Raw genomic sequence first — 14,372 nt, forward strand, 5'->3', positions numbered from 1 at the left:
GCATTTTACATGTACACCTTTTTACTGCCTCAACATGGTTAGGTCTCATTTTCAACTCAACACAGTTGTACAGTTACAATAGAATATAATCTTTAAATTACATCATCATATACAAATCTGACAGCGTGGGGTAACGTCACGCTTTTATGATACACTGACAATTCCATTGCAATAAAATTCATACAATATGGTACCTATTACTTAATATGTTTTCCATTGCTGTTATTTAATGAAACACATTTACATGTATAACACTACATTTTGTCTTAATAGTCAATCACTTGCATTTTTTTGTGGTTTTTTTGTTACATTTACACAACTCATACACACTGGGTGATGGAGATGTTTTCCCTCAGAATATTAACCTGATAATGTGGATTATGCATTTGAACCTGTGTGTATTGTGTATGTATATCCTGCTTAATGCATGTGTGTTTGCACGTGTGTGGAAGTGTGTGCGCATGTGCATCGAGGATGTATGACATTTTTATGACAGGAGTCCTTTTTGCTATGCTGGACAGCTTTACTCTAAGACACAACTTGTGAGCTGGTGATGTGTTTCTCCTCATGTGTGAGACCCAAAACCTGTCAAATCCTGTTCCAGACACAAAGCTAAACACATCTGACTGCTGTTAGTCTGGTGACATTTAAACTAAGTTATAAATAGCAATCTCCAATCTAATCAGATTTAGGTGCAACTGGTAGCAAGATAACTCACTAATCCACTTTTGATAAATGCAATTCCTGCTATGGTTTTAATTTAAATGGTGCAAGATTTCAAAAATAACCATGTAATGCACCCTGTAAGTCATCCTGCATGCAGTGCAGTACTTGTCATATGTATCCCCAGTATTTTGTAACATGTTTGGGTTTTTTGACAACTGAATTCTGATGGACTGTGAAGCAACTATAAGTTGATCTTCAGTGAAGCTGCTTCCCACTGATATGGTAAATTATTGCACGGAGTGAAAACAGATAGTTGATGGTATTGGGTCGTTCTTTGGCTCAGCATTAAAACGGGCCACATAACTAGTGCTTTTTGCTAGGCAAGGCTTTAAATGACAGTGGAGAACAATGCTTATACGACACGCCCTCTTTCAAGCCCAAACACTAGTACATTCATGTCCTGTTGGAGAGGCTTCAATCTTCAGACAACAGTCTGTAGCACAGTAACACACTGAGATGCCTCCACTGGCCCTTCACTCTGGAAGAAAAGTCCCCAGCATATGCACTGTTCAAAACCCTCCTCTCAAACTGCAGTGGAAACCTCATGATGACTTGATCCGCCTTCACTCTGAGGGAATGCATCGCAGGTCTTTCTCGTTATCAGTAGCGGGATATAGTAAGGAATTACTGAACCAAGGATGAGAGCTTCTGTGAAAAACTGTAAATCCTTTCCATGATTTGCATGAAGATGGTTTTCTCAAAGGATTTGTGACGCTAAGAAAAACAGATGTTGAAAGCAAAACAAACCAACATAAAATCAGTTCATCAACAAGCTTTCTCTTGTGAAATTAGAAGCATGTGCATGTCCAGAAGCTTGTGATGCTAAGAAGTAATCTCTGCATTTGTAGTTGAAGTGTTGCATCAGGTTGGAGCCTAAACAAGGCTGCAGGATTCAGGGAATGCACGTCGTTGCATAGCACATGCTGCTATGCAAGTTCAGAAACAGTTAACACACGTAGCACTGCACACACTGGAAAAGAGGTTGGACCAAATCACAAAGAAAAAACAAACAAACAAAAAAACAAAAAGAGGATACTGTCAGTGGTACTTTTAAAACTACACAGCATTCCTGATGTGAGAATGATGGCTGACCGTACACAGCATTAAAAATGCTACACAAAATGGCATCACACTGTATATACACAATGCAGGTTAGAGAAGCTCATCTTTGTCAAATGGGTACAACTGATTATATTATCTTCCCATTTTCACAAGTGAACTCACTGCAGTTTAAATAAGCTGCATTATATTGTTAAATACAGCTACACAGACAAGCAATGTGTTCCTGCACTGTCTTGATGTTATAGTTGAGTGTGTATATACTGGAATAACTGCTGCTCCTGTTTTTAAATGTGTAAGTTCGCCCACCCCAAATGCTGGATAAAATATATTATACTGATATATTGTCTTTTAGGTTACTAAGTTTTATTTAGGCAAAACTGCTTGGCGCATCTGTTGGGCAAGGGATGTGTTGCTCTTAAGTCTCTGGCTATGTGCGGTGCAATTGGACGGGACAGTTCAAGCTGCCTCCAATGGCATATCCTTGTCCAGTAATGTGACTAGATTGCCTCGACATAATTGGCTGGGTACAGTCCCTCTCTGCCGTTGTCCAAACGACCTCTACACCAGCCTTGCTCATCTTCATCCTCAGTCTTGGTCAGTTCATCGCCTGCAAAAGGTAAATGATTCCTTAATCAGCACACTCGTACGTTTCACTTAAATCTAAAGCAGAGCTATTCATCACAATATTTCCACATTTTCTCTTTTATTATGTATTTTGATAATAAATCACCGGAAAGAAAAAAAAATAAAATCCTCACTCTAGTAAGCATACAGTTGCAAGGTAGAACCACCCAAAAGCTCCTTTATTCTAGTTATTTCTTTGCTGTTACAGTAAGCATAGTTTGTAAAATAACATTATGTTGTATAAATGAGACTTTGAACTTTCCACCAAAACTATAAAATAGATTAAACTAAATAGGCCAGCAGCAGGTTAACTTAGCGTAGCACAACCACCAGAAACATGAATAAACAGCTAGAGTGACATCAAATGTGTGCTGTGTTGGTAACGCTGGTTAGTTGTGTATTTGTGCTTTAAGGCTGTTAGGGGAAAAAAGCAAAACTGTCCGATAGATAATATGTCAAAAACCCACAACTTGTCTGTTCTTCACTTTCTTGTACAAGAATAACTTACACAGAATTTACAGCATTTATAGTATCATTTTATTTGTATATCCTCAGAGAATAAAGTATTCCTTTAGATCAAGGATGTCAAACTCATTTGACATTGTGGGCCACATGCTGCTCACCCTGATTTTAAGTCGGCTGGATCAGTGAAGCTTCCCTTTCTCTCAGTGTAACGAAGTTTAACAACACATTTAATCACTGAGATCTCTTAATATAAGAAAAGGAAATGCAGTTTCACTGTGTGTCTCAAGTTTTCTACATATTAAAGACATGTTGCTCTTGTAAATACAAGAAAACTGTCTCTTTAGGCTTAACTTGTAAGAAATAAATGTGTAAAATAAAGGGAAACATTCTGATTGCCCACCCTGTCCTGTCACAATAAAAGAGAAATGTTTTGTTTATTCAGTCACTGTAAAAACAAGCAAACTAAACTAAACTAAAACTAAATCAAGGCATAAATTACTATAGTAGTTCCCTATGTTGGTTTGTTTGTCTGTTACTTAATTTCATTGGTGTAGTATGAGTAACCATAGGGACGGTCTTTATCAGTAGGAAAAGCTGTTAAAGTAATAAAAAAGGAGTTAAGAGTCCGATATTTATGCCTACATTTTCCAAAACCAACCAGTGGGCCTGACTGGAGTCAGAAAAAGGTTTCAAAGATGAGTGGTTGATGTCATGTTGTTCAACTTGTTCTGTGAACAACATGACATCAACCACTCATCTCTGAAACCTTTTTCAGGCCCAAAGAGTGTTCAACTTCTGTGAACACTCTTTGGGCCACACAATCCAGTTTGATCCCCAAACAAATGTCAAACATCTTAAAATTATCCAGGGCAGTTTTTCTTTCTGGCAGTAAAGTGCAAAGAAAAGCAGTAACATACCATTAAAAGGTAAGGAGTTTCACTGATGTCAGGTAAACAAATACTAGCAAAGAAGAAGTGTGATTCATTTTGTTTGCCTCTAAGGAAGCGACAGGAGGTGCTTTCAATGGTTTTTAAACAGAATACATACAACAGCTTGCAGGTGAGACGACTCCTGACAAATATTCAGGGAGCAACACAAAGAAAGTTTCTGTGCCAGAAGAGTTTGGGCAGGGGGTGGGGTGTCGCTTTGTTTGTTTCATGTCTTTATCAGGCGACAACTTCATGAACAAAGACCTTCACTCACAGTGTGGTTAAAATATGGATGCAGAGGGAGGAGCAAGACAAAGATACACAGCTGTTGCTTCTTCAGTAGCTATTCTTCTGTTTATGGTTTGCCTTTAAATTGTTAGTCATGTCACTGTGATGGCTCTAGAGCACTGTTTTGGACTAGCTTTGGAGCTTCTGTTAAGTGTTAGCAAGTCCCTGTAATTTGTTGTCCATGTGGCTATTATTGACTCATCATTGCTATTTTCTACAGAGGAAGGAACTTGAAAATACATATTAGGCCAAGTTGCTTTTGAACACCTGCATCAAGCTACAGCTTGTCATCTTATCTGAAATCTACAGCCTCAATAACATAAAATAAAAATTTAACTGCATTTTTGTTGTAGTAATTGGCACGCTTGAGCTGAATGGCATGATTATTGACAAAATCCCCAAACTATGTCACCCGGTCATGCACATGTACCTGCTTTAAAGGAGAGCTCATCCTGCTCCTGGCCTTCGTAGTCATAGAGAGCACGCACGCGTACCCCTCTCCCAGTGCTGGAATCATCTTCAAATGAATTGCCATTCCCACCGTTCTCATTGCCCGAGTATGCAGCGGGCTGCTCATCATCAGACCACTCAGTCGAATAAGCTTGGTTCTTCTCATAGCTGCTCACACTGGAAGAGAGAGAAAAGGGAGGCTGACATTAGGATGTTTCCAAAACAAAAGACTGAAATTTAAAGGTTTTGAACAGGTCAAAACCATTAACAAACTAATCCTGCTAGCCAATGTCAGAAATGAGCTGCCTGCCACAGACCTTCGTGACTGTCTAAAAACTATTCTGGTGTTAAGGATCAGTGTTATGAAAAGAGTTATTCTGCATTCACAGAAAACACTGGGAACATGCATCAGGGGAGTCTAGAGAAGCTAAAACATGACACCTGACACTTGTAGCTCCATGATGGCATGCGCTATGAAAGAGTTTTGCTGGCTTTACTTTGTAGTAATGCTGTGACAATATATTGTGTATAATTAAATTTGGACTTCAGTATAAACAGTTTAAACACAGTCTTCTTCCTGAAAGGCTCAGGTGGGACGATTTAAAGTGACAGACTCTTAAACCACAGGTACACAAAACATCTTTGTGGTACTTTAGGCTGAAAACTGAAACATATACTTTATCAACATGTGAGATTAAAATTAATATGTGTTAAAGTGGAAGATTATGAAGTCTAAAAATGTAAAAATCTTGAAACAGGCTGGTTTTAGCTTCCCCAATGAGATTTGTTCACAAAAGATAAACATTTAAAATAAAATAAAACTGAATAAAAATAATTATTAGTCATCTTGTAATTTTATTGCTAGATTTGACTCAAAAATATGTGACCGTAAAATACACTAGCAGATCTCTTGAACTAACCTGCTACGGTCACCAGGTGGAGCCACATGGTCAGTGCTAGGAGTGGGTGGGGCTCCGTCTGGTTTCTTCTTCTTTGGAGGAGCTGAAGCCTGGTCTGGGTTGTACTCCTGGTGAGGAGAGAGAAGAGAAGCACATAAAGTAATGTAAAAAATAAAGGGGAGAGGTGTCGTACACGTTTTTTTTGTGATGGCTTGGCATTGCACCTCAAATATGGGCCAGTTCATGTGCATTCCTGGGCCGTGGTTGTTGCTGAACCACTTGAGATCCTCCTGCGTGTTTGCAGCCAAGATCGTGCGCTCCAGTTCTCTGTATATTGTGGCATAGCTGAAGAGAGGAAAATGGAACAAATAGTGACAATAAAAGTGCCAGAAGGGACCTGTGGGTGCTGCCAATTTGGCAACAGAATCACCAGTGTAGTTCAAATTCTAGGTTGAAAGAGATCTAGTGTTGGGTGACGACAGGACTAAAGTGTCTCCCTGAATTTTCTGGTAAAGCTGGGGTTCTCAACAGTGGACATATTTACTCTGAATGGCCCTGTTTTGTACCACGATGTTGGTATTTATGTTGCCACTGTTTACCCAAACCATGGCAATGTGTAATGGATTAAAAAGAGAACAATGATCCTGCAGTTTTCTTCCTCTAATTACAGGCTAAACCAGTATGTCTGGGGTCCTATTTTAACACCTGTGGATAACAAAACTACTGTGAAGACATGCATAGTTTATAATATTATTACTATCTTTTTGGGCATTTTTGTCTTTAATGCATAGTAAAGTAGTGAAGAAACACAGGGAAGCAGGGGGAGAGAGAGGGAGAAGGCATGCAGGAAAAGGCCTCAAACCTGGGCTACTGCACTCCAGCCATGTGGCACGTGGTCACCTGCTTTCCCACTCAGCTAAAATGACACCCTATAGGTTATGATAGGTTATTAACATCAGCAATTTAAACCTACTGTTAAAAAAACTGTAGATGTCTTAATTTTAAAATAAATCTTTTCACTTGTAGGCTACCGTTGTGTTTATGTCAGAATTCACTAATAAAGGCTATATTATCTTATCTTATCACATGACCGGTCTTGGACCCTAACATAACCTAACACAAAGAGGACAATGTACCAAACATAACTCAAAATATCACCCATAATAGTAAAGGTGATCAGAGAGTGCATGCACAGCCACTCTTCCTCTGTGCTATCCTCATCAGCTATCTGAGGTAAGCTTATGTTTTATTTCTAACTATTGCTTTCTGATTTCAGTAATTAGTATTGACTCCTCTTCTTAATTCCAGTTCATTTCATCTTCACACGTGTAAGTATCTGCTGGCCACTGTACAGCTGCATCCAACATGACTGTATCCATCTGAGCAGTTAGATGGAGAAGACTGAATGTTTACAGATTGCTGAGTTGACTGAAGTGGCAAATTGTCACTTCTGTCACCATCAGGGTCGACTGCTGGCTTGTAATCAGAGCAAAGGGTTTACAGCACACCTGCAGAGAAATTGTTCTTAAAGTGACTTTAACTTGCTTTTTGAAAGTGTTTGGAGAAACTCGTGGGCTCATATTGGATTTGAGTTGTCACTTTTGACCTCTTCTAGTCGATTAAACACATTTAGAGAGAAGCACTGAGAACACAAACACAAGTATCTTGGAAGCTGTCTTCATCCACAAGCATTTCCTGGCTCCTTTCTCCTCTTCTTATTGTTAACTGTCAAGACTGATAACACTTTTTGTGTTGTTCTTACTGGAAATTGCAAGTAAAAACAGTGTAGTGTGGCATTTTTTCATAAGATCAAGCAGCATTGAATGAATGACTTCATTGCAAAGTAATGGTCATAATATCTATTACATGGCAATATTTTTTTTTAAGTAAAAAAGTTCCTAATAGCCTGCTTTAGTTGGAGAGGGATTTTGTTTTTAGCATTATAGCACTGAAATAGTTGGGTTTATTTTAATTAAATAGACACTGCTCAGCGATAGACTGTAGGGCGTACTCTGTCTCTCACCCAACGACAGCTGGAGTAGGCTTTACAGCTGGGAAAGGAGTGAAAATGTTAGAATAAATCAAATCAAAGGTGAACGATTAAACCTGAAAATCACTTTTCTGTGGCTCATGGCTTTGTTTGCTAAATGCAGGATAACAAAAAAAAAAAATCTAGAATATGACAAGCATTCACTCTGGACTAAATTCAGTTTGTCAGAAATGCCACTGACTGAATCATCGGTTAATTAGCACCGAGAGTCTCAAAACTAATGAGAAACACATGCCTGGTTTGGGTGTCTGTTGAAATTAATCAGACTGCAGTGAACTGTGTCAAATGTGACACAAGACGAATCAGACTAATCGAATTTTAATTTGTATTCAGTGTGACTACTTTTGATTAAAAGTACAATTAAGTAACTATATTCTAAGCATCCATTGCCTACTTCACATGTGCCCACACAGAATGATAGTCTATACAATGGTATACATTTCCTGCCAAACTGCAGAGGTGCTTAATGTGCAACCCAACCTTCATTCTGACTAACCTTTGGTTCTCAGTGAGGTTAAGATGGCGTTTGATATCCAGCAAGGCTTCCTTAAGGAAGGTCAGCCTTTTGACTTCATGCTGCTGGCATTGGTCAAACACCTGCTCCATGCACTCCATGTACTGAGGAGTGCACTTGCTTAGCTCCTCCAGAGACTTCTCATACTTTTCTTTAGCCTGGAACAGAAACAAGAAAACACGGTGAGTCATCTACGGACAATAAACAGTGGAGAATAATCTCATATTGGGCCTTGGAGCAGCCCTTCTATAACTTCCTTCTGATAGACTGCCCCTTGCAAAGAGAACATTTGAACAGCAGTAGCATGGGGCTGCTCACAGAGCCAGAACTCCCCTCTTTTTGACATCAGACAGATCCAAGAATAGAAGCGAACTGTCTAAAACAGCAGTTTGAAGCCTGGCTCATAGGGATTACTTGCACACTCGTTGACCTAATTACTGGAAACCTTTGGTCAGAAAAATCAGGAAAAGCATAACAGGCCCACTTTAAGGTTATTACCTTCTGCGTATCCTGTTTGCATTTGTCCACTTTCTCGTGGAGTTTCTTCTGCTGGTCTGGTGTGACAGAAGCTTCAGTCTTGCCATTGGCCTCTCGGGCTGCAGCCAGCTTCTCCTCCTTGCAGGCCATGTGGTATGTTTTCTTAGCTGCCTCCATCTGTAGATTCAAACACGGACATTGCTAGTATCACAGATACAGAACATGATCTGATGGTTTGATTAAAGGAACACAAGAATAGAAACTATACAGTATAAAATAAAATAGGTAACTAATTTAATGTATTTGGTTAATTCTTCTATTTAGGACACTTCAAATCAGTAGTGAATGATATGTGCAATTTTCTCCAGCATGAATGCACGACCACTATTTGCTCTTCTTCATTGATTAGGAGCTCGCCTTAGGTTGTTGGTCTGGTACTTGTGCCAGGAACTGATATCAGTATACAAAGTTTCTCCCTAAGCAGGAAGTCAAGACTTCATCCAGTGACGCATAGTTAATTAACTCACATAATGTTTATCCTCCTGAGACCCAGTCTATTCATTTATGTCCTCTGTAGTGGACACACAAATCATAGAACGGTTAACCCAAAAGATACGTTTTTTCCCTCAGTTCCAGGAGGTTACTTGAAATGCTGCATGGGAATGAAAGTCATGCACAGTAGTTGAAGATTTAAAGAAAGAAATGTGCTAATATAACTACCATATATATGTCGTGTGCCACCATTTAATAAAGCAACTCTAGGACATGGTCTTCACAGATATCGTTTGGTTACCGTAACCACAACAACACATCAACACCTTTCAACCAGCGTCTGGCTAACCAGTGGATAAAAGTCCAGCATTCACTCTCTTTGATCATTTTAGCCTCCACCTATTTCTGAGGGTAATATCTGGCCCTTAACTCGCTAATGCTCTACTGCGTTCAGCATTTATTAACTTGCTCTATCTGCTATTTGAGCCTTTTCACTGATTTAAAAAAAAACTTTATTCAAACTACTAGAATAATAATGTTCCAGCGTCAGCTGCTGAAACTAATAGCTAAGGCTATTTTAGATTAAAGTGATCTCTTTCACTCATCTTTTATCATCTTAATGTATATTTTGTGAATATATTTATTACTTTCTGTAATCCTATTCCATTTTATAGAAAAGGGGTTAAATAATAACTTAGTCAATAGCAAATGGTCATAAAATCCTGCTTCAATGGCTAGCAATGTCTGGCTTCCGTATTGCTATCCCCATTATGATTACCATTTAAAGTTTAATAAAAGTGTGATGGATGGGCAGATGGTCCTGTAACCTTACAGAAAAATAATTTGCCCTCATCTTTCTCACCTCCTTGAGCTTTTTGGCCCATGGTTTCTGAGCCTTCTTGAACCCTTCCTCTGCCTCCTTGGCCTCTTTGAAGCCTCCAATCATTTGCTTATGATATGCTTCTTTCTGCCAGTTCTTCACTTTTTCAACATCTTCGTTAAGGAGGTTGTTCTTCACCTCTTGGTGCAGCTCACTCACTCTCTCCGCCTCTGTCATCACAGCCAGCCATGCCCTTTCCACAGAGCCATACTGTGGACCTGCGAGTTGGATTTTTTTGTGATTCCGAGTAAAATTTCAGGGTAATATTACTCAGTGGAATAGTGAAAAACACATTGATCGCGGTACATTTGCACCTTCTTATCTTGTTGACACTTTAACAAAAGCTGACCTTTCTCAATGAGCTGTCTCCATCTCTTGGACCAGGCAGTTAGCTGATCACCATAGGCTTTCTCTATCTTGGCACGTTCCTGCAAGCAGCCCATAAGGTCATTGCAGAGCCGATGGCCGTCATCGACTCTCTTGACAGCACGTTTGTAGTTCCCCACCTGAGGACAGAGAGCAACAAATGAAAGGACTTGTAACCAATCTGCAGTACATATATAACAACCATAGAAATATACAGAGCTCTGACATTTTTCCCCCTGAGAATAACTGAAGTGAAGGCAGTTTGATGTCTCTCTTGTAAATTTACTGAAAAAATACAAAGAATTTGAGAGACTGCAGTATGACTGAATACCCGAACCAAGCAGCAGCATTCGGGGTGCAAAGGAGTTGCAAATGCAGTCCCTCAAATGGCCACTGTAAGCTAGCTCCAAAAAGTATGTAAATCCTAATGGACTCAAAGGTAAAGTGCCCAACTTTACAGCAGAAATAAACGCTATTACACTGTCTTTATGTCAACTGTGCATAATTTTGTAATATTTTGTAATATTTGCCAGGTTAAATTGTATTAAAGCTTATTATGTTTGTATAATTTCACAACTGGCAGCTAGTATAAATAGCACTAATTCACATTGTTGAACCTGACCACTGTAACACCCTGTTATCCATAGATGATCGCTTCTAGCTTGTACAACCAATCAGTGTTGACATAGTAGCTACATCCATCTTTTATGTACTGTTTATACATTCAACACAACATACATCAAAATGTGTCAGCAGCATTACAGAAGCATTTAATCTGGAGAGTTGATAAAAAGTCTTCAAAAGAAAACATGCTTTAATACACAGTTTCACTAATAAACTGACAATTGAGTGTATGTTTCATTTATTGCATTATACAATATGCTACTCCATCCAAGCAGAAAGCTCCGGCCAACTTCATTATTTAATTAAAAATATCAAAGCTGTTATGCTACCTCGATATTTATTTTATTGCATTTTCTTTTACATCTCACCCCCTTAACTTGGACTACCTTAAAAAAGCAGTGCCAGGCTGAGCGGCTCCACCTCTTTTGTGCCTGCAGGGGGGTGTGCTCATGGTGCATGATGAAGGGAGAGGGGTTTACCAGTGCCTGTGCATGTGTAGTTATGCAATGACACGGGCTTGAGTTTGTGTGTGTGGATGAATGTGTTTTAGTGAGTGTATGTGTGTGGGTAGCTGCTTTAATCCTCTTGAGAGGCGTAATGCAGTCAGATACTCAGGGATAGATGACAAAGTAAAGACAGAAATATGACCGACTGTGTGTGGAATAGGTATAAATACATAGTCATATACAGCATAATACAAACACAGATCATGGAGTGCGTCTCTGATGTGCTCGCTGGCTGTAAAGCTGCACTCTGATTGGTCCTGACGTGAGCACGCATGTTTGGTTACTGTTTGAGACGGTAGCTGCAGGGAGGCCATGAGACAGGTGTTTAACGGTGTGAGTTTTGTCCTATGTGGCAGTTTGCCAAGTCACACCAACAACAACACGTTGGTGTACTGGTTGTACACATGAAAACACACCTGAGCCCCTCTGTTTGAGCCGCAAAACCATTCTGTGTGGATAAAACACAAGCCTTCCTGATGACAAAACATGAGGATACAGCATTTTTTATAGCATTGATAAACCATAAACTGACTCTAGCTGTGCTGCTAGTATAGAGACGATATAGGCAGGTGCATGTGGTGAAAGGCTGCCTCAGAGAGGCTGATGACTGAGGCTCTTTGTCTGAGTCTCTGTGGCTAAGAGCCACAACACAAAGAAGACTCTGTACTGAGGGAATTCATTATCACTAAGTTGGGGGGGTTAAAGTGCAAACACACACACACACACACACACACACACACACACACACACACACACACACACACACACACATACACACAGAGTTGTGTTTCCACCAGGGGACAAAATTACTACTTGGCTAACTGTAACCCTTAACACAGCAAAGCAAATTTGATTAACAGTGCATTCACTATTATAGAGTAATAACAAAACAAAAAATGCTGAGGAAGTGTCTCTACCAGATTTATATTAAACTCTTAGATTTTCAGCAAAGAAAAAGTTATTATGAAACTGGCCACAAGGAAATATGCTAATGTCCTTAACATTTATCTATTGACTTTATCCTCAGTATTACAATTTTATTATATATAGTGCTTTATGATAATGCTATTTAAAAATGTTTTTCTTTTCATAAAGAGGAAACTTTTATGATGCCCTTTGGAGCAAAAGAAACACACCATGCTAAAATGCAAATTAGCCTCCTATATTACTTTGCTCTCTGGTTTACAGCTTGTCTTAATGCATTACGTTTTGCCTTAAGCATGCCAGTTTGAATTCCCTTGCTGGTGAAAGGTTCATAAACAAACCTGCCTTACTTTTCCTCATACTTCATAATTTGTGTGTAATAAATTTGCTCATTTATTTTGAGTACTGTGAGCGCTCTGATTGCTGTACTTCCATCATATTAGATGAAGGCGTTTTGAAGCAGTCATCAAACTACTGCTCAAAATGACCCCTCTTTTGCAGGGTTTGAAGTCCATACTGAAGTCATCAGTATTTTTCCACTGAATATGATGGTATAAAGATGATGAAGCGTATATAATGGGTAGATATAAGAGAGTCTAATTTAAGTTTTGGCACTAAAGCAAAAAGCATCAAACCCTCCTTTAAAATGGACAGCACAAGTGGCCCTCTGGCTGGAAACTCAATGGGGATGGATATCAAACAGCCTCATTAAGATGTGTGTGACGCATTTACTTCTAAGAACAGTTTCATGTTTTTACTGATAGCATTGCTTGATTTCAGAAGCCAAATCAATAGAAATGGAGGGTGAGAGGTTTTGGTACAATTTGAAAATCCATGAGAACAGATATGACGGTGGCTTTACCTCCCAGAAGCTGTCCATGGTGTCGTCACCACCTGCACATTCATCGTAGGAGCCAGACATTTTCCTGGATGAAGCGAAGCACTCTAATGACTAAACCTATCCTCTGCAGAAGAGCTGGGTTCCTCATGCACTGAAGAAGGCAAAGGAGAACAACAATAATGAGAGACAGCGACACCACAAGAAAGCAAAAACTTTAGTAATAGAAACAAGATCAACACTCCTATTTATACATTTGAATGTGTTCTTTAATTATGTTGTTTGATTGCTGATTGCATAGTAAGGTGTACATAACACAGTTCCTCAAGTATTTAAGGTGATTGATATTTATTTGTTTGACATTCACTCAATACCCTACCACAGAGGTGCAAGCAGAAGAAACTGCTGGCCATTATATTGGTATTGAACTCTGTTTGAAACCTAATCTATTTTGTCCTCATGACTAATGTCTTCCCTTTGACAGAGAGCTCTTCATAGCGCTGCAACAGCCGGTATGACAATGAAATTTATAGCCTCCCCTGCCACGGTTTCTTGGGTCTTTATAATTACAGTGGATTTAATTATTATCTAATTCTGTATGTGGCCCAACAGAGCAAAACACAACTTTTAACACTACTAACACTTTTAATTAAAATGATAAAGAGTTTTGTAAATTATTATTAAGGAAGGGTGTGATTAATTGATTCTTAGTCTGCACAGTCCAACCTGAGCGATGGTTCAACCTTGGATGCGTGTACATTCAACATTTCACAATTTGAAGAGGCAAAGCATGAATTGGACATGGTGGTACACGTGATACACGCTTTATTGTGATATCGGGTTGGATGGTTAGGTATGCTAGCTATAGGTCAGAGCAGATGAAGGATGAGTTGTGGCCATTTCAGAGAATAAACTGACTCAGCGTTCTGCAGCTGGCTGCATCACAAGGAGTATTATGTTCAAACAGTAGCCTAGCCCTTCATGCTTCATCCTTCAACCTCCATCTGCTGTCAAGAACAAATTAATTCCTGCAACAACCTTCATCCTTGGAATGAGTCATAAAAAACAGCTTTCTGTATTTGGCTCGACTTGAACTGGCCTGACCTCACTTTCTATATTAACAACATAAACAACCTAATTTCCCCTGTGAGATGAATAAGAGGCTTCAAACCACAAGATCAAGTCATACAAGGAAAGGATTGTCAGTAGTAACTTTTTTTTTTCACAGAAAGTCTGGACATGAACACATTATCAGGGA

General features: G+C 39.2%; 1 protein-coding gene across 3 annotated transcripts in view; it reads right to left on the reverse strand.

The window, feature by feature from the left end:
* Positions 1 to 236: 236 nt before the first annotated feature.
* pacsin1a (protein kinase C and casein kinase substrate in neurons 1a) overlaps positions 237 to 14,372 on the reverse strand; it is a 35,570-nt gene continuing 21,434 nt past the window's right edge. For all 3 annotated transcript variants that reach the window (XM_084917700.1, XM_084917702.1, XM_084917701.1), the window contains exons 2-10: positions 13,139 to 13,268; positions 10,206 to 10,362; positions 9,839 to 10,074; positions 8,506 to 8,661; positions 7,990 to 8,165; positions 5,668 to 5,788; positions 5,465 to 5,571; positions 4,525 to 4,721; positions 237 to 2,395 (exon numbers count right to left, since the gene is read on the reverse strand). In XM_084917700.1, the coding sequence (XP_084773826.1) occupies positions 2,286 to 2,395; positions 4,525 to 4,721; positions 5,465 to 5,571; positions 5,668 to 5,788; positions 7,990 to 8,165; positions 8,506 to 8,661; positions 9,839 to 10,074; positions 10,206 to 10,362; positions 13,139 to 13,198 (1,320 nt within the window). In that variant the 5' untranslated portion in view covers positions 13,199 to 13,268 and the 3' untranslated portion in view covers positions 237 to 2,285. The remainder of the gene's footprint in view (positions 2,396 to 4,524; positions 4,722 to 5,464; positions 5,572 to 5,667; positions 5,789 to 7,989; positions 8,166 to 8,505; positions 8,662 to 9,838; positions 10,075 to 10,205; positions 10,363 to 13,138; positions 13,269 to 14,372) is intronic.

The sequence above is a fragment of the Perissodus microlepis genome, chromosome 20 (assembly GCF_051167445.1).
Source record: "Perissodus microlepis isolate ML-2025 ecotype Zambia chromosome 20, ASM5116744v1, whole genome shotgun sequence".
NCBI classification, from domain to species: Eukaryota; Metazoa; Chordata; class Actinopteri; order Cichliformes; family Cichlidae; genus Perissodus; species Perissodus microlepis.